The 23,577-nt window shown below is 52.9% G+C and overlaps 2 protein-coding genes and 1 long non-coding RNA gene across 3 annotated transcripts in view; 1 reads left to right on the top strand and 2 right to left on the bottom strand.

The window, feature by feature from the left end:
• The window catches only part of LOC135306203 (zinc finger protein 850-like), a 375,138-nt gene that overhangs the window by 142,819 nt on the left and 208,742 nt on the right, over nt 1–23,577 (top strand). The gene's annotated exons all lie outside the window — the stretch shown is intronic.
• On the bottom strand, nt 8,118–9,102 carry LOC135305635 (olfactory receptor 14I1-like). Its single transcript, XM_064429373.1, has one exon. The coding sequence runs from the start codon at nt 9,100–9,102 to the stop codon at nt 8,170–8,172; it is 933 nt and encodes a 310-aa protein (XP_064285443.1). The 3' UTR covers nt 8,118–8,169.
• On the bottom strand, nt 17,079–17,436 carry LOC135305798 (uncharacterized). Its single transcript, XR_010366782.1, has 2 exons — nt 17,388–17,436; nt 17,079–17,231 (listed from the first exon to the last, which is right to left on the bottom strand). It is a non-coding gene; the product is annotated as an uncharacterized LOC135305798 (long non-coding RNA).

Here is a 23,577-nt window from a genome sequence, read left to right as displayed (position 1 = left end):
TCCCTCCTTTGCCAGGCACTTTCTGGGACAAGGGAGCTCTGCTCTGGCTATGGAGGGAGGTCCAAGTGCAGCCACTGGAGTGGGAACCACAACTCATCAGGTTTGTGCCCTTTGAGAGACCAGGAACTAGTGAGACTCAGAGGCACAGAAGGGTTTCTCTTCATGGCCAATATAAAAAATGTGAACATGATAAAATTTAAGAAATATCAAACCCCTTCCCTCAGCTCATTGAGACATCCCAGCAACATCTGACATGTCCACCATCCACAAGGGATTGCCATACAGGAAGGATTTTAGACAGAGACTTAAGAAGAGGTGATAGAAAAGATAAAACTACAACTAAGATGCTGACTAGAGAGGTATTTAAACTTCAGAGAAATTGGGCAAGTCCCTGAAGCTCAAAGCATGAAGCCTGGGATACACATTGGAATGACCTGAGAACAGCTGCAGGAAAGAACCTGGGAGCAAGGGGAAGGACATGGATCCAGCTGCCCTAATGAAGAGATGTCCTTAGACACGGCCATTTTAACAGGAGAGCTGCAAACACCTGAAGGACGGGGTCATGAAATATTAGACTGAATATTGGTGGCTCATGTAGAGGGGAAGATCAGAATTTCTTCTCCTGCCATCAGTTGAAGAATCCAGAAGGTCCAGGAAATATCTGCTCCTGGTGGGAATACTTTGCCATTTCTTCAAAGCACTCAAGTGACCCAGATAATAAAGATTCACTTGTTTATTATGAAAGTAACAAGTGTTAAAACCTGTGGCCCTTTCCAGGCAGACATCAGCTGTGTGCCCATGAACAGGCAGTGCCACTTGTGCCCTGAGGTGCCCAGCTGGGATTGGATCTCTCTGAGAGCACCTGAGGGAGAGCAGAGCACCTTGCAAGCTGCAGGTCCCTGCCAGCCCCGCAGGGCTCCTGTCCCATCAACATCTGCTCTGCCCCAGTGTGAAACAGAGCCCAGCATGGTGCTGGGATCATCAGAGAGCTGAGGTGTGTGCTGGAATTCCATGCCCTCCCCATCCCGCAGCAGCCCTGCATTTCCCTGCTCCAGCCTTGGTCTCCAGTACAGCCATGGAGGCTCTTTGGGCTCCTGACTGCTCCTGCAGCCCCCAAGGGCAGCTGAGCTCTGCCTGTGGCACAGTCAGGCCTGGCCAGCGCAGGCCATGCTCAGCAATTGCTTGTGTGTGCCTGGCCTTGCTGTCAGCCCCAGCAGCGGCTGCGTGGCCCCTTGGTGGCCCTGTGCTGGCCCAGCCATGGTTGCCCAGCCCCTGTGCAGGCCCAGCCCAGGCCAGGAGCATTGCGGCTGGGAATGGCCCCTCTGCCGTGGTGCCCACAGCAGCCTTGGGGCTCTGTGCCCCATGGCCTCCCTGCTGGGCAGCCTCTGCCAGCTCCTGCACGCCCCTGGCACCTGTGGGCCTGCACAGACAGCCCTGCCCCGGGCTCTGCCAGCCTCTGGGCCAGCAGAGAGGCCGGCCAGGGCTGGCCATGGCCGGGAACAGGCCCTGAGCCCCGCAGGAGGATGGAGCTGGGCCACAGCCAAACTCAGCCCAGGCCAAAGCTGGGCTCAGCAGCCAGGGCTGCCAAGGGCTGGGCATAGAGGCTGGCACTGACAAATGTCCTGGGTCCCCTCCCTGCTCTGTCCATGCCCCCAAGGGCACAGAGCAGCCTCCTCTCTGGGGCACTTGCCTGTTTTCAATGCCTTGCACAGGCGCTGGCCCTGCCCCACAAGGCCTGGCCTGAGTCCTGCCCCTGCACGCTCAGCCAGGCTGAGATAGACACGGATGGTTTCTGGGGCAGGCTCTCTGAGCCCAGCCCAGCTCCCTGCAAGCTCTGCCAGCTGCCCTGAGCTCTGGGCAGCACCAAGGGCCTCTCCCCAGCCCAGCCCAGCCGGCTCTGGCCCCACAGCTCTGCTCAGGCCAGGCTGCTCTGGCCACTGGCCCCAGGGCCTCAGCCCCTGCCAAGGGCACAGCAGCAGCTGCAGCTCACACAGGACTCAGCCCCAGCCATGGGGGAAGGTGCTGGGCCAAGGCCAAAGGAGGCTCCCTGCCTGCCCTGCTCCCCTCTGGCTCAGGTGCTGAGAGCTCTGCAGCCCCTGCTGCCATCCCATGTGCCCAGGGCAGCTCAAGAGCCCCGGCCTTGGGGCCCTCAAGAGCTGCTCCTGCTCCAGGCCCAGGGCCCATCCCAAAGCTGGGGCAGCCACAAAGCTGTGCCCATTTCTGTTCATTGCTGCTCTGAATGGGATGGATCCTCAGCCACTTGGGGGTTCCTGATGAATTTTACTGCACCTGAGGCCTCTTCTTTCTTCAGTTCTTCAGTTCAGGAATTCAGTGGCAAAACTCATAAATATTTGTTGAAAACACCCAACCAAGAAAAGACTCTGAGAATCATCTAAGTTTCAATTCTTCTGTGGTTGATTATGCAGATTTCAGGGCTATATTCAAAGCGAATAAACTAAATTGAAAAGAATGAAGGGGGAAATGTTTTGTCCTGTTAAGTTTTCTTTTCCTGTTTATAGATTGATATCAGCACTCCCCAGGTTATACTGACCCCCAGCACATCCTAATGCAATCTGAACAGATATGAAAATCGAGACCCTTCATGGCTGACAATCAATCAGACTTTGTCCCTACCCTCTCCCCACCATTTCCCTCATCCAACCCCTGGCACTCAGCGCAGCTGAGGAATGGAGTCCCATCCAGGGGTGTTCCCAGGGCTCAGAATTGGGGCCAGGTCAGTTCAATCTCTTTATTGCTGATCTGGACAAGGCCATCGAGGGCACCCTCAGTCAGTTCCCAGGTGAGCCCAAGCTGGGTGGGAGTGTGGCTGTGCTGGAGGGCGAGAAGCTCTACAGAGGGATCTGGACAGGCTGGAGCCATGGGCCCAGGACAATTGGATGAGGTTCACCAAGGCCAAGGGCCGGGTCCTGCCCTGAGCTCACACCACCCCAAATCCCTGGCCATGCTGTGCCCCTGATCCCCACAGCCTGTCCTGTTTCCTTCATCCCTGCATTGCCAGGGACTTCCTGGGACAAGGGAACTCTGCTCTGGCTATGGAGGGAGGTGCAAGTGGCACCACTGGAGTGGGAACCAGAACTCATCAGGTTTGTGTCCTTTGGGGGTCAGGAACTGGTGAGACTCAGAGGCACAGAAAGTTTCTCTTCATGGCCAACAGACCATAGTTGAACAGGACACCATTTAATGACAATCACACTCTTCCCTGAGCTATGTGCAACGTCCCAGCAGAGTCTGATGAGTCCACCATCCACAAGTGATTTCCATATTAAAAATAATTTTAGAGAAACGTGGTTCTGTGATAGATATAAACACAATTAATTCTTGTATCAGGATGCTTGTCCTGGAGTGGGGACAAAACAGCTCCAACAATTCCTGATTTGCAAAGCTGTCAGTGGTGGATGGAGAAGGAAGGTCAGGCTGCTTTTGGGGTTGAGGAAATGCTGAAACCAGCCTGATTCATTTCATCTCCTCCTGTCCTGGCTGATCTCCCCTCTTTCCCCTTCCACCCACTGGCTTTTGTCTCCCACCAGGCCCCCCAGTGAAGAGCCTGGCTCTGTGTTCTCCATTAGCTCCTGGCTGGCACTGCCAGGCTGGGATGAAGAGCCCCTCAGCCTTCCCTGCTCCAGGCTGGACAAGCCCAGCTCCCTCAGCCTCTGCTCACAGCCCAAGGGCTCCAGCCCCACCTTGGAGGCCCTTCCCTAACCCTGCTCCAGCTGCCAGATATCTTTCCTGCCCTGGGGAACCCAACCCAGGCCACAGTGACCTGGATAATCCATGTCCTTGATGTCCTGGTCACACAGCCCTGGCCCCTTGTCCCCATGTCAGGCTCTGGGCTGGATCCTGTGGAACATCCTTTGGTGGAGGCTGTGGCTCCAGGTGGGCTGGGGGGATACCGGGGGACAGGGACCCCGCTGGGCATGAACAGCATTGGACTTGTTGGGAGAAACTGTGAGGGGGAGCTGGGGCAGAGTGAGCAACCCAGTGACCTCACACAGCCCTCCTGGGATGTCACACAGCCCCTCTGGGATGTCACAGCCTGCTCTGTGAGGTCACAGCTCATTCTCTAATGTCACACAGCTGGTCTCTGATGCCACAGCCAACTCTGTGATATCACAGTCTGCTCTGTGATGTCAGACCTCTGCCCTGTGAGGTCACTGCTGGCTCTGTGATGTCACAGAGATGGCCTATGATGTCATAGCTGCTCAATGACATTTCATTTCCCCCTTTTGTGATGTCATAGTGTGCTCTGGGATGTCAGACCTCTGCTCTGTGATGTCACTGCTGGCTCTGTGATGTCACAGATGCAGTCTATGATGTCAGAGTTGCTTAATGATCTCACATAACCCACTCTGTTATGTCATAGCCCACTCTGTGACCTCATGTTACCAGAGGATAAATTGTGAGCTCATGTGAGCTGACACCTGGAGCTTGTTCTCCAAAACCCCAGGCCTGTGGAAAGCACACAGTGCCCGTTGTGTGAGAAGGGGAACTGGAAGCTCACCAGCCTCAGTGTCCTGCCAGCTCAGCCAGGCCCACAGGAACATTGGGGTCCAGACCACCAGGGACCACCAGAGAGACCCCCAGGGCAGAAGAACTCATGGGTAAAGAGGAGGGGAAATATGTCAATGATTTTGGGGAAATGATTATCATATGTGTGTTTAGTCTGGGACAATCAATGAATATGTGTGCAAAATACAGAAAATAAACAGAAACTTTCCTGTACTCAGCATGCAGGGCTTTGGGAGGAGCTCTCCCCCATGCATCCAGCTGAATAAAGAATGCTGCTTCTTAATGCTACATTGGGCTTAAGGAGTTTTCTGTTTTACGGATTTTTGGTAACACTCCCACTGCCAAGGAAAGCTCTGTCTGCTGCTGTTCACAAACAGAGGAGGGCTGGTGGCAGATGTGGTGGTCAGAGGCTGCCTGGGGCACCATGACCATGAAATAATCAAGTTTTCAATATTCTGGGTAAGCAGGAGGGGCAGCAACAAAACATCTACACTGGAATTAGGTAGGGCAGACTTTGGCCTATTTAGAATGCATATTTGGGGAGTATCAAATCAGTTACTGATCTTTTAAAGGGAAACAGCCCTTAAAAACAAAGAGGTCCAGGAAGGAGAGAGACATTTCAAGAAAATAATCTTAAAGAGGGAGAAGCACCCTGTCCCAGTGTGGAAAAAGATGAGCTAGTGAGGAAAATTACTGTCCAGGATGCCCATGGAGCTTTTGTGGGGACTCAGGGGAAAACATTATTTAAAACTCAGGAGGTCTCCAAAGATGATGTTAGGTTACACAGAAAAAAAAGGGGAGAGGTGATAACTCAGTTAGAATTTCATGTGGCGGCTTGTATTAAAAAAAAAAAAATTAATGGCAAAAGGAGGGATAAGGAGAACCTCTATGTTTTATTGGATGCAGCAGAGAATAAAATAACTAAAGATAAGGAAAAGGCTGAGATCCTTAATACCTTGTTTGTCTCAATGTTCAATATTAGGACAGGTTGTCCTCAGGACAAGTGTTCTCCTGAGCTGGTAGATGGGCACAGGGAGCAGAACATCCCCTGGAATCCAGGAGGAAGCAGCTGGGGAGCTGCTGAACCACTCAGGTGCTCACAGGTGGATGGGATCGGATGGGATCCATCCTAGGGGGATGAGGGAGCTGGTGGATGAGCTCCCCAAACTGCTCTCCATCATTTACCATCAGTCCTGGATCAGCAGGGAGGTCCCAGAGGAGTGGAGGTGCCAATGTGAGCCCATCCCCAAGAAGGGCAGGAAGGAGGATCTGAGGAACTCCAGGCCTGTCAGCCTGACCTCAGTGCCAGGCAAGGCTATGGAAGAGATCACCCTGAGTGCCATCACAGGATGGCAGAGGGATCAGAGCTGGCCAGAGTGGATTTGAATATCTGCATAGATGATCTGGATGAGGGGATTGAGTCCAGCACCAGCAAATTTTCAGATGACACCAAGCTGGGTGTGAGTGTGGATGTGCTGGAGGGTAGGAGGGCTCTGCACAGGGCCCTGGACAGGCTGGATCCAGGGGCCAAATCCAACAAGGTGAGGTTGAACAAGTCCCAGTGCCGGGTCCTGCACTTTGGCCACAACAACCCCTGCAGTGCTACAGGCTGGGGACAGAGTGGCTGGACAGCAGCCAGGCAGAAAGGGACCTGGGGGCACTGATGGACAGCAGGCTGGACATGAGGCAGCAGTGTGCGCAGGTGGCCAAGAAGGCAAATGGCTCCTGGCCTGGATCAGGAATGGTGTGGCCAGCAGGAGCAGGACAGTGATTCTTCCCCTGTGCTCAGCACTCGTTGGGCAGCACCTCGAGTGCTGTGTCCAGTTCTGGGCCCCCAATTTAGGAAGGACATGGAGGGGCTGCAGCGTGTCCAGAGAAGGGCAACAAGGCTGGTGAGGGGTCTGGAACACAAGTCCTGTGAGGAGCGCCTGAGGGAGCTGGGGCTGTTTATCCTGGAGAAGAGGAGGCCCAGGAGAGACAAGGCGGTGTCAGGGCACAGGTTGGACTTGATAACCTCCAATGTCTTTTCCAGCCTTGCTGATTCTGGGATTCTCTGAAACCACCCTTGGAGCAGGTGCAGGATGAGCCCTGGGCCTCCTCTTCAGAAGCTGCAGCAGCCCAGCTCCCTCAGCTTCTCCTGCCAGCCCCAAAGCCCATCCTGTCAGTCCTGCAGAGCCTCTGTAGCTCCTCCTCATTACCCAGAACAGGGAGCCCTACAGGCAGACACACCAGCCCAGATGTGCCCCCCTGGCCTGGGCTGCCTCTGGCAAGGGAGCAGTACCAGGCACTGCAGGAGCCTGCCGACAATTCCTGCAGCACTTGGAGGATGATCCTGCTCCCCAGGGGATGGTGCCAAGTCAGGAACTGCAATGGGGAGTGGGGCCAGAGAGGAAAGGGCAAACAGGGATGGGCTGTTTGCAGGGCAGGGAACAGCAGTGGACAATAGGAAGAAATCTAGACCAAGGAAGAGTAAAGAACGCAAAGGTGAAGCCAAGGAAATACTCAGGGCAGTTAGGGGGTGGCTGCCAGGCAGCCCTGGCTCTGAGCAACAGCATCTGCAGTGGCACAGGAAACTCCCAGCTGATGGGAACAAACTTTCTGGCTGACTGCAGAGGCCAGGACAAAGCTGAGTGGTTTCCCTGGTGTCCCCCAGCCCTTGCTGGCCCCAGGGGCTGATGGCATTTGTGCTCCCTCAGGTTCATGTCCCCACAGCAGCAGCATGGGGGTGCTCCCGCCTGCTCTGTGCAATGCAAACAGGGGCTCCTGAGCCAGTGCTGCCGTCGCTGTGCCTGCAAGGATGCGGCACCTGTGTGAGCTGGGGGAGAGGCCAGGGCTGCAGAGGGGGGATGTTGTTGGCAGCTCCATGAGGACGCTCTGGGACGCTGCCCTGGGTTGTGCAGCGCACTGGGGATGGATCAGCCCCTGCTCTGCTGCTCCTTCCCGTCTCCCCCAGGGCCTTTGCAGAGCCCCAGCCATGCTGTTTGCCCCCAGCCTGCCCACGGCCAGCCTGGGGCTGCTCACCCTGGGGCTTTTCTGTGCTGAGCACTGGCCTGGCCGTGTTCTTGAGAGAGCCTGGGCAAGGAGCCTGGAGCCCCCAGGGCCTGGACTGAGGCATCAGCGCTGCCCCAGCAGTGCCCATGGCCTGTCCCTGCTGCAGCCCCGGCACTGCCACCCCCAGGACTGTGCCCGGTCCCGAGAGCACTCAGGCCCTGCAGCAACACCAGGGCCACCAGGGCAGTGGGGCAGGGCCACGGCAGCAGCACTGGCAACACCAAGTGCTGCTGCTGCTGCTGCTGGGCACAGCTTCTGGGCCAGCACTGATCTGCCCCAGCTCTGCACACTGACATTGCTGCTGCAGCTCCAGAGATGGCAAGAATAGAGGGATCTCTGCAGAAAACTCTGCTGGGAGATCCTTTAGTTCATTTAAAGGCACAGAGAGCACAGGTCCTCATTGACACAGTCTGTGGCCACATGGCAGGTGGATAGAAACAGAAAAAGAAATGGCACAAATATTGGCTTTTCAATGTGGACAATATTAATAAAAGGAAATTAAATAAAAAGAAAAAAAACCCACATCCAAATCAACAAGATGCATCAAAGATGAATTTTATTATAAGTGATTTGCCGAAATTAGCCAGCAGTTTAATACTCCTTAAAGCCTCCAGTCATCAGTCTCCACACTGCAGCCTTGATCTCCTGGTTCCTCAGGCTGTAGATGAGGGGGTTTAGGACTGGAGGCACCACCGAATACAGAACTGACAGGGCCAGATCCCGGGATGGGGAGGACATGGAGGGAGGCTTCAGGTGGGCAAACATAAGAGTGGTCATGAACAGGGTGATCACAGCCAGGTGTGGGAGGCAGGTGGAAAAGGCTTTGTGCCGTCCCTGCTCAGAGGGGATCCTCAGCACAGCCCGGAAGATCTGCACATAGGAGAAAACAATGAACACAAAACCGCCAAATCCCAAACAGATGGAAAACACAAGAAGTGCAAGTTCCCTGAGGTAGGATTTGGAGCAGGAGAGCTTGAGGATTTGGGGCACCTCACAGAAGAACTGGCCCAGGGCATTTCCATGGCACAGGGGCAGAGAAAATGTATTGGCTGTGTGCATGAGAGCATTGAGGAAGGCACTGGCCCAGGCAGCTGCTGCCATGTGGGCACAAGCTCTGCTGCCCAGGAGGGTCCCGTAGTGCAGGGGTTTGCAGATGGACACGTAGCGGTCGTAGCACATGATGGTCAGGAGATAAAACTCTGCTGAAGTGAAATATCCAAAGAAAAAGAGCTGTGCAGCACATCCTGTGTAGGAGATGGTGGTGGTGTCCCAGAGGGAATTGTGCATGGCTTTGGGGACAGTGGTGCAGATGGAGCCCAGGTCGCTGAGGGCCAGGTTGAGCAGGAAGAAGAACATGGGCGTGTGCAGGTGGTGGCCGCAGGCTACAGCACTGATGATGAGGCCGTTGCCCAGGAGGGCAGCCAGGGAGATGCCCAGCAAGAGGCAGAAGTGCAGGAGCTGCAGCTGCCACGTGTCTGCCAATGCCAGCAGGAGGAAGTGGCTGATGGAGCTGCTGTTGGACATTTGCACTGTCTTGGCCTGGGCATATGTAAAAAAAGTAATCATGGAATAGTTGGATTAGGAGAGGACTTTAAATATCCCAGCACAGCCTGGGGGCATTTTCCCCCCACTGCCTGCCCAGGGCTCTGCTGCCTGGAGCTCTCCCTGCCAACAGCTTCTTCCCTGTGCCCAGGGCTGGGTCCTGCCAGTGCTGCCAGAGCCCAGCCCAGCCCTGGGGGCTCAGCTCTGCTCTGCAGACCCCTCCCAGCTCTGGCACTGCCCAGGGGCAGTCTGGCTCTGCAGGCTCTGATGACAACGTCAGAGCAACCCTGATGAGGCTGGAAAAGCGACACTGATGCTGCCTGAACCGGGCCCTGTGCTGATCTCAGTATCTCCCTGGATTATTCAAATGAGGGATTTTTTTTTTTCTCCACCTGAACCAAGAGATTAATATCTCTGTGCAATTTCCCATCCAGGCAAGCCAGAACTGTAGATTAAAAAAGCAGGATTTTCCTTTTAATGCCGCCCCTGACTTGCTGTGCTCCCTGTATAATCTACTTGGAAATATTCTGGAGTTCAGTGCCATGCTGGTAGCAGCCCTGAACAATGCAGCATCCTCACCACACAAGAAGAAAGTTCCAAACCTTACCAGATATCTCCTTCCACCCCGATCTTGTCCCCCAGTGCTGGGATCAGCTGCCAGGGCTGGCTGAGAGCTGTCCCTGGCAGGCAGCAGAGTCCCTGCCCCAGCACAGCGCCCTGGGCTGCAGGAGCCTGCTCTGCAGGACAGCCCTGGCCACCCCTGGCTGCTCTGCACAAGAGAGAATCAGAGAATGTACTCACAGGGTCTGCAGACATTGGGATGTTCCAGCTTTAGGAGATCACTCCAGGAGCTGCAGCTGCATTGTCCTGCAGCCAGAGGTTCCTGGGCCAAGGGCTGGCAGTGATTCTGCCCCAGGCACTTCTCAGCACCTTCCCAGCCCTGACTGATTGAAGCTCTCTGTGCCTCTGGGCTGTGCCCGGGCTGGCTGCAGGCAGTGCCCCAGCCCTGCTGGGCTGGCAGAAGAGCTGCTCATCAAGAGAAATGTGCTTTTGAAGCTCTTCTTGCTTACCAGGAGCTGCCTCTGTGCCAGGAGCCCAGCCCAGCTCAGCTGCACAGACACAGCACCAGGACTTTAATGACCCTCTGGGGCTTTGTGCTCAGGCCCTGAACATCAGTCCCTGAGAGGCAGCTGAAGAAAACTCTCCAGAACTCCAAGGCAGAATCCAACTCCAAAGTTTCTTGGACTTTTAATGGGTCCCACTGAGGGACACAACTGAGAAAGTGTCCCCAGGCCCCAGGCAGAGCAGAGAACTGGAGGCAGTGATGCCAGGTGGGGACAAAGAGAAGCCAAGTCTTGGTGGCCTGGGTCACAGCAGCAGGGTCTGTGCCAGCAAGGGCTGGGAGGAGACACCTTGTCCTGAGGCCCTGGGGCCTCCTGGCACAGCCCCAGCCAGGCTGGGCACTGTCAGCCCCTTGTCCTGCCCTCAGCATCCCCCCCTAGCCCACATCCCAGTGGCCTCAAGGATCTGCTGGAAGGAGTCCCTGGGGAGCCTTGCTCAGGAATGGCCCTGGGGGCTCCTGAATGCTCCCAGCAACTGCAGGTTTTTCAAAGGACTTTGGGTTTGGCTTTTGCCTTGGACTCTCTGAGAGGTTTGTGCAATCATGGCCTCCAATTATCTGCTGTAATTAGTCCCTGGAGAGGCTTTGTCAGTAACAACACTCAGTGGGGTTCATTAATGCTTCAAGGTACTTCAGTTATTTGAAGGTACTTGGTGTTTCCCTTTTGATACAGACTCTGTGAGAGGTTTTTGCAATCATGGCCCCAATTATCTGCTTTAACGAGTCCCTTGAGAGCTCTGTACTGACACTAGGTGAGGCTCATTAGTGGTTTGAAATGCTCAAGCTCTTTAAGGTATTTTGGATTTTCTGTTCCACACTGAGTCTCTGAGAAGCTTTTTGTGCCATCCTGGCCTCCAGTTCTCTCCTCCATGGAGTCCATGAAGAGCCTGTGTTGGGGATGGACCTCAGTGGGACCCATTCATGCTTTTAGACACTTAGTGTGTTTCCTCTGACTTTGACTCCTGGAAAGGTTTGTGCACTCTCCTCTCAGACCCTGAGGTTCCAGGGCTCATCTCCTAATTCATCATGGGGCTCATTACAATCAGGCAAGTTCTGACAAACCATGGCTCTGCCTTGCTTTCCCTTTGTTCTCATGCAGTTAATTGGGAATGTTTCTGTAGTGTTTTTTCTCTCCAATTTGAGATTTCTTGGCCAATGCATCAATTAGCGCGGTGGGTTCAGTGTTGGCTAATTACCAGTGCACTCATAGAATATTCTTACTCATTTTGTGCTGTGAGACAGGATTAGGAGAAAGGCAAAGTAGGCTCAAAACTTTAAAAGGGTATAAAGGAAAGTTTATTAATACTAACTAAAAGGAAGTGTAATAAGAGTCAGAACAAAACTTTCAGAACACTTTTCTTTCCCTACAACCTTTTCTTTCTTACTGACAATGTAAAGAGACAAAACCTAATATTTTCAGTTTACCTCTTCTAGAGTAGTCTTCCTTCAGTTCCTGTAGGGAGGGGAGTCTCTCTTTCTTGCTATGAAGACTTCTCCATAAGAAAAGAGTTCTCTTGTGGCTCTCAATTTCCATTAATAGCAGCCACCTGGAAAATCTGCAATCATGAAGTCCCTCCCATTTTTTGATAGCTTTTCCCACAGTTGTGTTTATGGATCATGTCAATTTATGGGGTATTAGTTTAAAGATGAGCTGTTTAAGAGCAAATGTTCTCTTCATCTATTTCTGAAATCATCTTCATCTCTGAGAACAGTGGTTTTCTTCTTCTCCCTATGAGGGCACAGGGTCTCATCACTCTGCTCTGTGTGTTCAAACTTCACATGGGATCACAGGGACGTCAACATTTGCTTACTTTACCATGGAGGTGTTTCCCAAACAAGTCATCTTCCCATCCTTTTCAATGTGTTATAGGGAAAAAGAGAGTTTGATGTATCAATTACATCCTTCTCCATAGCTTTTCAAGAGGATTTCAGTCCCAAGATTATGGCATTTCCTCATCCCTCCCATCTGGGACTCAACTTCCCCTTCACTGACCTCGGTGTCTTTATGTTGCTCCTCTGTGTGCCTGCACTTTGTCCTTTTCTCTCCCTCGAGGGAGGATGGAAGCACTGAAAGAGTTAATATCTCTCCCGGGGCCTGTAGATGGTTCCGTGACCCCGGCTGGGCTGGGTCCTTGCGGCCGGAGCTGTTTTACGATGGAGGTTTCTGCAGCGGCTGCGCTGGGGCTGTGTCAGGATGGGCCGCGCTGGGGCAGGGCCAGGATCTCAGCAGCCAGGCCAGAACACAGCAGCAGCACGGCCGGGGCCCATGGCTTCTCCTCCCCCTGCCCAGGGCTTGCGGGTGAACCCCAAGGGTGGCAGAATCTTGGCCGAGCCGGCCCGGCCCGGGGCTGCTCCTGGGGCCCGGCGGATCCTGGCTGGGCCCGGGCTGGTGGCGGGGCAGGGCTCGGTAGCTCCCAGGTGTTGGCAACCGCAGCCATGGCCCGGCCTGGCCTCGGCCCCGCGGCCTCCCCTGCCCTGCCCGGCAGCCGATGGGGCCTGGGGGCTCCCTGGGAAGGGGCCTGGCCCCAGGGCAGGAGCCGCCCGGCCCAGCCCGGCTGAGACGGGGGCTGGGCCAGCCTTGTTACCTCTTTGCTGGCCAGAAGGGAAAGAGACCCTCCCAGGCTTTTTCATCTTCAACATGTGTCTTCACAGAGTCATGTACAGTTTCCTTAGTGGTTTAACAGATTGTCAATTCTCAAAGCTATTACTGATTTTTTTTTATTAGACACAGAGGAATCTGCTAGCAGCTTCTCTTCGAACATCACTTCCATGATGCAAAACCCCCACACCAGCACAGAGCACAGAGCTCCTTTCTCCATATGGAGTGGTCATGGGCCTGAGGCCTCAAAACCCCTTTTTTGGGAGATCTCTGAGGGCTCCGCCCAAGGTGTTTTAAAACGAATACATTCAGTTCGGAGTCTAAGAAAATCACCAGAGGACAGGACCTGCCTGGCCTGTCTGTCCTGGCTGCTTTTGTCTGGGAGCAATCCCTAGATATACGGAATTTGGGAGGCCAAATTCTAATTTTGGCCATGGCCCTTGGCATGAAAGCTCATTCTTTTCCATCGGAAGGAAGGAACAGCCGCAGTGTTTCAGGGGAAGATGAGAGGTGATCACCAGAGGCCAAGGCCAGCCAGAGCTGGCAGGTATTGTTCTGGGAGATATCCGTACCTACAGGAAATCTTTTAGGGAGAGTACCAATTTTGGCTATGGTCACCTGAAAAGACGGATGGTTCTTTTCCATAGCAATGAAATCATGGAGTCCCAGTGCTGCAGGAGCTGATGAGAGGCAGCCCTTGATATCCCAAGATCAGCTGGACCTGTCAGGTGGCCCCTGGGAGGCCAAGCCAACCAGACCTGTTCCATGTTCCCTTGGTTCCATGGGGCTCTGAGGTGTCATAATGCTCCCCTGGTTACAGAATCACCAAATCACAGAATCACAGGGTTGGAAGAGACCTTTAAGATCATTGAGTCCTACTCATTCCTTGATGCCTCAAATAAACCATGGCAGCGAGTGCCACATCCAATCTTTTTTTAAACACATCCTGGGATGGTGACTCCACCACCTCCCCGGGCAGACCATTCCTGTACTTTATCACTCTTTGCATGAAAAACTTTTTCCTACTATCTAGCCTATACTTTCCTTGGCATAGCTGTAGACCGTGTGCTCTGGTTCTGTCACTTGTTGCCTGGAGAAAGAGACCAACCCCCACATGACTACAACCACCTTTCAGGAAGTTGTTGAGATTGATAGGATATCTCTGAGTCTCCTTTTCTGCAGGCTAAACACCCCCAGCTCCCTCAGTTGTTCCTCACAGGGTTTGTGTTCCCAGCCCCTCACCAGCCTTGTTGCCCTCCTGTGGAAGTGCTCAAGCATCTCAATGTCCTTCCTAAACTGAGGAGCCCAGAACTGGACACAGCATTCAAGATGCAGCATCACCAGTGAATGAGTACAGGGGAAGAATGACCTCCCTGCTGCTGCTCGCCACACCATTCCTGATCCAGGCCAGGAGCCATTGGCCTTCTTGGCCACCTGGGCACACTGCTGGCTCATGTTCAGCTGGCTGTCGAGCAGTACCCCCAGGTCCCTTTCTGCCTGGCTGCTGTCCAGCCACTCTGTCCCCAGCCTATAATATTGCAGGAGGTTATGTGACCAAAATACAGGACTTGGGACATGAAGTTATTAAACTTCATCTTATTGGACTCTGCCCAATCACCCAACCATTCCAGATCTGCCTGCAGAGCCCGCCTACCTTCCACCAGATGGACACATGCTCCCAGCCCAGTGTCATCTGCAGATTTACTAATGAAAGACTCAATCCCCTCATCCATGTCTTCAGTGAAGATATTGAACAGAGCTGGCCCCAGCACAGAGCCCTGAGGGACAGCACTGGTGCCTGGCTGCCAGCTGGATGCAGCAGCGCTCACCAGCACTCTCTGGGCCGGCCATGCAGCCAGTTCTGAACCCAGCACAGAGTGCTCCTGCCCCAGCCCTGGGCTGCAGCTTTTCCAGGAGTGAGCTGTGGGACACAGTGCCAAAGGCCTGGCTGGAGTCCAAATAGACACATCCCCAGCCTTTCCTGCATCCACCAGGAGGGTCACCTGGTCATAAAAGGAGACCAGGTTGGTCAAACATGACCTACCCCTCCTGAACCCCTGCTGGCTGGGTCTGATACCCTGGCCATGCTGTAAGTGCTGGGTGATGACACTCAGTACAAACTGTTCCATCACCTCACCAGGTACTGAAGTCAGGCTGACTGGCCTATAATTACCAGGATCCTCCTTCCCACTCTTCTTGTGAATGGGTGTCACATTGGGCAGCTTCCAGTCATCTGGAACCTCCCCAGTGAGCCAGGACTGCTGGTAAATGATGGAGGGTGGCTTGGCAAGCTCATCTGCCAGCTTCCTCATCACCCTGGGGTGGATCCCATCTGGTTCCATGGATTATGAACATCCAAGCAGCTCAGCAGTTCTCTGACTGCCTTCTCTTGGATAATGGGGGGACCATTCTGTTCCCTGGCACCATCTACCAACACAGGAGGACAGTTATCCTGGGGACAAGCTGTCTTCCACCAAAGACTGAGGCAAAGACTGTGTTAAGCACTTCTGCCCTCTCCTCATCTGCAGTTGCTAAGTTCTCTCCCTCATCCAGTATAGAACAGAGGTTGGTCTTACCCTTCCTTTTACCATTAATAAACTTGTAAAAACATTTTTTATTATCCTTTACAGAAGTCGCCATTTTAAATTCATAATGAGCTTTGGCCTCCCTGATTTTTTTCCTATATGCTCTAGAAGCCCTCTTATATATTTCCTGAGAGACCTGACCCTCCTTCCAAAGATGATTCATCCTCTTTTTATTCTTAAGGTCCTCCAAAACCTCCCTCCCCATCCCGGCTGGGCGATTGCCTCGTCGCCTCATCTTTCAGCACACAGTGACAGTCTGTTCCTGTGCCCTCAAGGTCTCTGTTTTGAAGCATATCCACCTTTTCTGAACCCCCTTGCATTTAAGGGCTGCTTCCCAAGGAACTCTTTGAATAAGCCTCCTAAATAGGCCAAAATCTGCTCTCTGAAAGTCTAGTATAAAAGTCTTGTTAATGTTCCTCCTGACTTCACCAAATATCAAGAATTTTATAATCTCGTGATCACCCTGCCCCAAGTGGCTTCCAACCACCACATCTCCCATCTCTATTTGCAAACAACAAGATCTAACACAGTACCTCCCCTGGTGGGCTCACTCACCAGATGTGACAAAAAGTTGTCCTCCACACACTCTAAAAATTTCCTGGACTGCCTTTTTTCTTCTGTATTAAGTTCCCAGCAAATGTCGGGCAAATTGAAGTCAGCTACAAGAACAAGGGCTGATGATCCAGACACATTCTCTAGCTGCTTACAGAATGAGTTGTCCACCTCTTCTTCCAGGCTGGGTGGACGATAACAGGCTCCCAGTAGGATGTCAGCCTTGTTGGCCTTCCCCCTAATTCTCACCCACGGGCATTCAACTTCATCATTACTTTCAACATCCATAGCATCAAAGCCCTCCCTAATATAAAGGGCCACTCCTCCACCTCTTGTATTTTTTTTTATCTCTTCTGAACAGTTTCTAGCCATCCAGTGCAGCACTCCAGCCATGTGAGTCATCCCGCCACATTTCCATTATGGCAATTACACCACAGCTCTGCTGCTGGGCCATGGCCTCCAGCTCTTCCTGTTTGTTACCCATGCTGCGTGCACTGGTATCCATGCGCCTCAGCTGGGCTGCTGATTTCACCCCTAATTCAGGCTCACTCAGCCATTGGGCCTGCTTCCAGACAGCCCAGCTGCATCCCCTTCCCCCTTCAGACCTAGTTTAAAGCTCTCTCAACAAGTTCTGCCAGTTCATAGCTAAAAACCTGCTGCTTCTTAACAGAGAGATGGAGCCCATCTGGTTGCAGCAGGCCAGGTACAGTAAAAGTTGCCCCATAATCAAAATTCTGCATTCAAAATTCAACATCAACTCTTAAGCCACTTGTTAATAATTTGAGCTCTTCTATTCCTTTCACTGCTCTTCTTAGCCTCCAAAGGGACTGAGGAAAAGACTACTTGTGCCTCTGTCCTATTAATCATCTGACCCAATGCCCCAAAGTCCCTTTTAATTGCCCTGACACTCCTCTTTTCAATCTCATCACTGCCAGCCTGGAGTATCAGCAGTGGGCAATAATCAGAGAGCTGAATCAGCCCAGGCAGTCTCTCAGTGATATCCTGTACCCAGGCCCCAGGGAGGCAGCAGACCTCTCTGTGGGGTGGGTCCGGTTCATATATGGGCCCTCTGTTCCCCTCAGAAGGGAGTCACTCACCACGATTATACTTCTTTCCTTTTTGATGTTACAGGTGGTAATCCTTCTCAGACATGAATCATAATTTGGGAGGCTCACTGGGCAGATAATTTTCTTCTAAATCATGCGGTTGACTCTCTAGATCCAGGGGCTCATAGCTGTTCTGAAGTGGCACCTGGCTGGGGAGTGGGGGCCAGAAGGAATTTTTATTATTCCCTCCTCGAGTAGATATCCACACCTACTCCCCTTCATCTGCCAGGTGTCCTTCTATTATCTGACAGTGAGAGGCATAAAAGAGAGTGGGAACCAAGGAGAGCATTGCTGTGCTGCCAGACCTCATGGAACCAAGGATCCACTGGGACACTGCAGGGCCTTGGGGGACCATGGCGCCATTGTGACACTGCGGGACCCAAGGATCCAAGGGACTTTGTGACACCAAGGGGTTCCATGGAAGCAAAGGGACATTGTGACACTGTGCGGCCTCATGGAATCATGGAGACCATTGGCACACTCTGGGGCCTCAAGGAACTGTGGTGACACCAAGCTGGGTGTGAGTGTGGATCTGCTGGAGGGTAGGAGGGCTCTGCACAGGGCCCTGGACAGGCTGGATCCAGGGGCCAAATCCAACAAGGTGAGGTTTAACAAGTCCCAGTGCCGGGTTCTGCACTTTGGCCACAACAACCCCTGCAGCGCTCCAGGCTGGGGACAGAGTGGCTGGACAGCAGCCAGGCAGAAAGGGACCTGCAGGGACTGATGGACAGCAGGCTGGACATGAGGCAGCAGTGTGCCCAGGTGGCCAAGAAGGCCAATGGCTCCTGGCCTGGATCAGGAATGGTGTGGCCAGCAGGAGCAGGGCAGTGATTCTTCCCCTGTGCTGTGCGCTGGTTGGGCAGCACCTCGAGTGCTGTGTCCAGTTCTGGGCCCCCCAATTTAGGAAGGACATGGAGCATGTCCAGAGAAGGGCAAGGAGGCTGATGAGGGGTCTGCAGCACAAGTCCTGTGAGAAGCAGGTGAGGGAACTCAGTTCGTTTATTATGGAGAAGAGGAGGCTCCGGGGAGACAAGGCAGTGTCAGGGCACAGGTTGGACTTGATGATCTCCAAGGTCTTTTCCAACCTTGCTGATTCTGGGATTCTCTGAAACCACCCTTGCAGCAGGTGCAGGATGAGCCCTGGGCCTCCTCTTCAGAAGCTGCAGCAGCCCAGCTCCCTCAGCTTCTCCTGCCAGCCCCAAAGCCCATCCTGTCAGTCCTGCAGAGCCTCTGCAGCTCCTCCTCATTGCCCAGAACAGGGAGCCCCACAGGCAGACACAGCAGCCCAGATGTGCCCCCCTGGCCTGGGGTGCCTCTGACAAGGGAGCAGCACCAGGCACTGCAGGAGCCTGCAGACAATTCCTGCAGCACTTGGAGGATGATCCTGCTGCCCAAGGGACATTCCCATGGTGCCAAGTCAGGAACTACACTGGGGAGTGGGGCCAGAGAGGAAAGGGCAAATGGGGATGGGCAGTTTGCAGAGGAGGGAAGAGGGGTGGGCAAGAGGAAGAAATTTGTAAGAGGAAGAGTAAAGAAAGCAAAGTTGAAGCAAAGGAAATGCTCAGGGCAGTTTGGGGATGGCTGCCAGGCAGCCCTGGCTCTGAGCAACAGCGTCTGCAGCGGGACAGGAAACTCCCAGCTGATGGGAACAAACTTTCTGGCTGACTGCAGAGGCCAGGACAAAGCTGAGTGGTTTCCCTGGTGTCCCCCAGATCTTGCTGGCCCCAGGGGCTGATGGCATTTGTGCTCCCTCAGGTTCATGTCCCCACAGCAGCAGCATGGGGGTGCTCCTGCCTGCTCTGTGCAATGCAAACAGGGGCTCCTGAGCCAGTGCTGCCGTGGCTGTGCCTGCAAGGATGGGGCACCTGTGTGAGCTGGGGGAGAGGCCAGGGCTGCAGAGGGGGGATGTTGTTGGCAGCTCCATGAGGACGCTCTGGGACGCTGCCCTGGGCTGTGCAGCGCCCTGGGGATGGATCAGCCCCTGCTCTGCTGCTCCTTCCCGTCTCCCCCAGGGCCCCTGCAGAGCCCCAGCCATGCTGTTTGCCCCCAGCCTGCCCATGGCCAGCCTGGGGCTGCTCAGCCTGGGGCTTTTCTGTGCTGAGCATTGGCCTGGCCATGTTCTTGAGAGAGCCTGGGCAAGGAGCCTGCAGCCCCCAGGGCCTGGCCTGAGGCGTCAGCACTGCCCCAGCAGTGCCCATGGCCTGTCCCTGCTGCAGCCCCGGCACTGCCACCCCCAGGACTGTGCCCGGCCCCGAGAGCACTCAGGCCCTGCAGCAACACCAGGGCCACCAGGGCAGCGGGGCAGGGCCACGGCAGCAGCACTGCCAACACCAAGTGCTGCTGCTGCTGCTGGGCACAGCTGCTGGGCCAGCACTGATCTGCCCCAGCTCTGCACACTGACATTGCTGCTGCAGCTCCAGAGAAGGCAACCAAAGGGCATCTCTGCAGAAAACTCTGCTGGGAGATCCTTTAGTTTCTTTAAAGCCACTGAGAAGGCGGCTCGTCTTTGACAGAGTCTATGTCAATGCCACAGGGGAGATGGAGAGAAACAAAATGAGAAATGGCACAGACAATGACATTTCTTGTGGTCAATTCCATGTCTGCACTGCGTGGCTCCTCCCTCTGGGCAGAGCACCTCGCAGTGGGATGATGTAATTTTTATCAGTCATGCAGTGACACTCAATGGCCCATTAACAAAAGATATCTCCCCAAAGGGAGGACTGATTTGTTGAAGAGATAAAGAAAACTGCCCAATTAGCAGAAGATAACTGCCCTACCTCTGACAGATGGCAAATACAATACACACATTATCTCTCAATCCAGAACAACAGGATTTCAAATTAATGGAATTTAACTTAACACTGCTCAAATCTGACAATAATGAAGCTTAACTTTGCTTAGTGTTATCAACCCGGAATTTGGATTAAATTAAACATTATAGAATAAAAAACTAATATCCTTAAAAGTTATACATACAACAAAATTTAACTTATTCTGATGCTATTCATGGAAATAAGGCACTGAAAAGTTGAACAATCCGCAATTGAAATAACAGTGTGATGGATTTACTGGGGAGATTCAAAGGACGTAATAAGTGTGTCATGTTTTTACGTAATTTAGTTTTGAGATAAGCCCATGGTAGCCAAAATTTTATGCAAGCATAAATTTAATAAGACCTTTTAAAGTGCAGTTTTACTGAAAGAAACAGCAATGTGGAATTCAGCAAATTGCCTGGCAAACCAGCAGCTTCTTGAAATCGTATTTAGTGTAATTCCAGATGGTCAATTTACCAGCATTTCTGTTAAAGAACCTCCAGCCAGTGCCGTGGTGGGGGGGCCTGGCGGAGCCACGCCGGGGGCTTGGGGGAACCGCGCCGGGAGCAGCTGAGCCACGCACCCCAAAGCGCCCGCGGTTCCCCCTCCTGTCCCAGAGCCTGTGAATGTGCCTCCGTGCCAGAGGGAAGGGGCAGGAGATCCCCCAGTGCATCCCCAGCAGGACAGTGTTGGCAGTCGGGTTGTCCTGCAGCCAGGGGCCATGCTGGGCTGGGAGATGGAGCAGGAGAGAGGGGGAAAGGGGCACTGACTTCCTCCTCACCTGCCTGAGTGTCTCAGGCATCTTTCTCTTCCCTGCTGCTTTCTCATCCATTGGGCCAAGGTTTGGGAATGGGAAATCCTGGTTTGGGGAAAAACAAGGGATGAGCACAGTGAGTCTGAAGGTCCTCTGCCCAAGTCCCTCTCTAGAAGTCACCTGGTAAAAACCTTCAAAAACCAAAAGTGAATAAAAAAAGCCACCAGGAGCATCTCATTTCCATTCTCATCCCTCTGGGATTCTGGTGGTCCCCCCTCTCATGGCTGCCAAAGATCCCATAGCTCCTGGGGATCCCCCCTCTCCAGGGTCCTGCTTAGGGATGCTGGGGGGTTTGGGGGTCCCAGGGTCCCTCTCTCCAGCCTCCCCCCAATCCAGTCACTTGGGGCTCTCTCCTCTCCCCACCGCTCTGTCCTGGTTTAGGGCAAATTTGGGAGAAATCCTCCAAAAGGGGTTTCCTCTAGAAAGCAAATTCAAGCAGCCTGTCCCCCAATCAGTTTGGGAAAAGATTTCCTTGGAGAAAAGTGGAAAAACTTGTTTATTTAACAGACAAAGCATTCATGAGCACAGCAAATGACCAATATTAAACAATAAACCCTCTTGCTGCTCCAAAAGAGATGACAAACTCAGAAAGTCCCTCTGTGGGCTGTAGCTCTGCTCACTCAGTCTCTTATCAGTCTCCTATCAGTTTCTCCAGCACTGGAAATGCCGTGGACCAGGCTCGGGCCAATGGGCCACAGGTGGAGCTGCCAGGGCTCTTCTGGATGTTGAGAGCAGGTTTAAACAGCTCTAAAGTAAAAGAAAAACCACAGTCCAGGGCACTTATCTGCCTCAGAGAGCTAAAAACTAACTAAAACCAAAGGAGAGCCCTGTCCTGCAATCTGTCTGTCCAGCAGCCGGAATATGGAGGAGTGCAGTTCCTTAAAAAACCTGCTCACTTCCTGCCTTCCTTCGCTCTCAGAACCTGCCTTAAAGGTGCAGAACTCATTTCTGGGCTAAACAGATGAAGAGGGTATGAGCATGATCCCAGGTTCAGCCCTTCTGGGGGTTTGGGGGTGTCTCTGTCCCTCTGACCCCAATGATGTTTGGACAGGGTCACATCAGGGCTGAGTGGGACAGAGACCCCCGAGCATCCCCCAGGATGAGAGGGACAGAGACTGCCCTGAGCACCCCCGGCACAGGGTGAGGGGGAGGGAGACCCCCCAGGCATTCCCTGGGATGAGAATGATGGAAACCACCTGGGGAATGGCCTGGGGTGACAGGGACAGGAACAGCCCCCACAAGCCCCTGCCAAGCATCACCCAGGGTAAGAGGCAAGAACAGAGCCCCCTCGAGCATCCTCTGGGCACTGGACAAAATAAACTTGGCAGAAATCAAATTCAACTCTGCATAAACCACTTTGATGAATATTTGATTTTCCCACAAGTGGCATGTGATGAAAACGCAAACCAATCCCAAGCATTAATAAACTGACAATAGAAGCAAGTGTGTGAAAATTCCAAGTTCCATCGGTTCCTGCACAGTTCCAGCTCAGCTGCTGGCAGGTTCCCATAAAAGAAAAGTGGAAATTTGGCCCAGTAGAGATTATTAAAAGCAAGAGAAAGCTTTGTGTAACTATCGCAAATGTGACAGGGATGAAGAGAATAATGATTCTCACATTTGGCAAAGCCCCTGAGCCTGTGAATTTGGCATTTATTCAGGAATGTAGCTCCTTGAGCTGGGCTTCCTGTGGCACTTTAGCAGCCTTGTGTTCCTCACCTTGGGGTGAATGAACCTTGTCAGTCACACTGGTAACATTCGTTCCCTTTTCTCCAGTGATTTGAACAAACTTTCCAAGGAATAACAAAATATTTTCTTTACACTGGCCACACACAACAGCCATTTTCCTCATCAGTTCTCCCACAAGTCGCTCAGAGGAATTTGCATCCAAGTTTCCAAGAGTTCCTCTGGAAAGAAAGAGCTCTCCTCCCACAGAGGAGGGAACCATGCTGTGGTCAAAGGCACTTGGGGTCAGACAACACTGCCTAAACGCACTGTGCCAAAATATTATACACAATCTGATTAAGAAAATTGTTAGAGAGATGCCTCTGCCCCAATTAAGGTGATAACAAGACCAAATGCAAAGTGGATTTTATTGAACAGTAAATGTGAGGTAGAGAGAGATGGAATAAAAGAGAAAAAAGGGGGGAGGGCAAGAGAGTGACAGGGACAGAGACCTCCCCTGGGGTGGGGCAAGTGTGACATTGTCCCCTGTGTGTGAGGCCTTCTCAGGGAGAGGGTTTTACACCTGAGCCAGTTTGGGTAAGGGGGGTGGTGTTCACCTCCCCAGCAGGGATTACCCCACTGTTTCAGGTTCCAGTGTAAGATGTAACCAAATGCATGTTTTCCATCACCACCTTTAGAAACTGTTATAAACAGGCGGGGTAGTGTTCTTTATCTCTTCCATGACTCAGCCCTGATAACGCCCTCCAGGGGCTCTGTTCTGTGAATGGGCCATTGAGTGTCCCTGCAGGACTGGTAAAATGACATCATCCCATTGTGGGATGCTCCGCCCAGGAGGAGGAGCCAAGCATTCCTATCTGGATATAAGCTGAGACTTGCAACACCAGGAGCACCTTGCCTACTGGATTGCCAGAGGACAGGAGCTCCATAAGCACCACTGCACCTTGAGAGGAGGACCAGATCCTTCTCCAGGATGACTGCTTTGACAGAATCACGATCATCACTGCAACAGGACTGCAGCCACCATTTAATGGGACTACTCCCACCACCCTGACCAACAGGGTGGCAGGTTATATCCTGACTGTGTCAGTTTAAGGCAGTGTTTCTGTATCATTGCCTTGATCTTAATTTTCTTCTTAAACTGTAATTCTGGCTTACACTCTCCTCCTGGTTTGCCCTCAAACCTGT

Source organism: Passer domesticus, chromosome 8 (genome assembly GCF_036417665.1).
Source record: "Passer domesticus isolate bPasDom1 chromosome 8, bPasDom1.hap1, whole genome shotgun sequence".
Lineage (NCBI taxonomy): Eukaryota > Metazoa > Chordata > Aves > Passeriformes > Passeridae > Passer > Passer domesticus.
The sequence above is the reverse complement of the archived record's forward strand: the minus strand, read 5'-3'. Positions and strand labels throughout refer to the sequence as shown.

Coding starts and splice junctions, on each gene's coding strand:
- LOC135305635 (XM_064429373.1), bottom strand. CDS start 9,102: ATGTCCAACAGCAGCTCCATCAGCCACTTCCTCCTGCTGGCATTGGCA.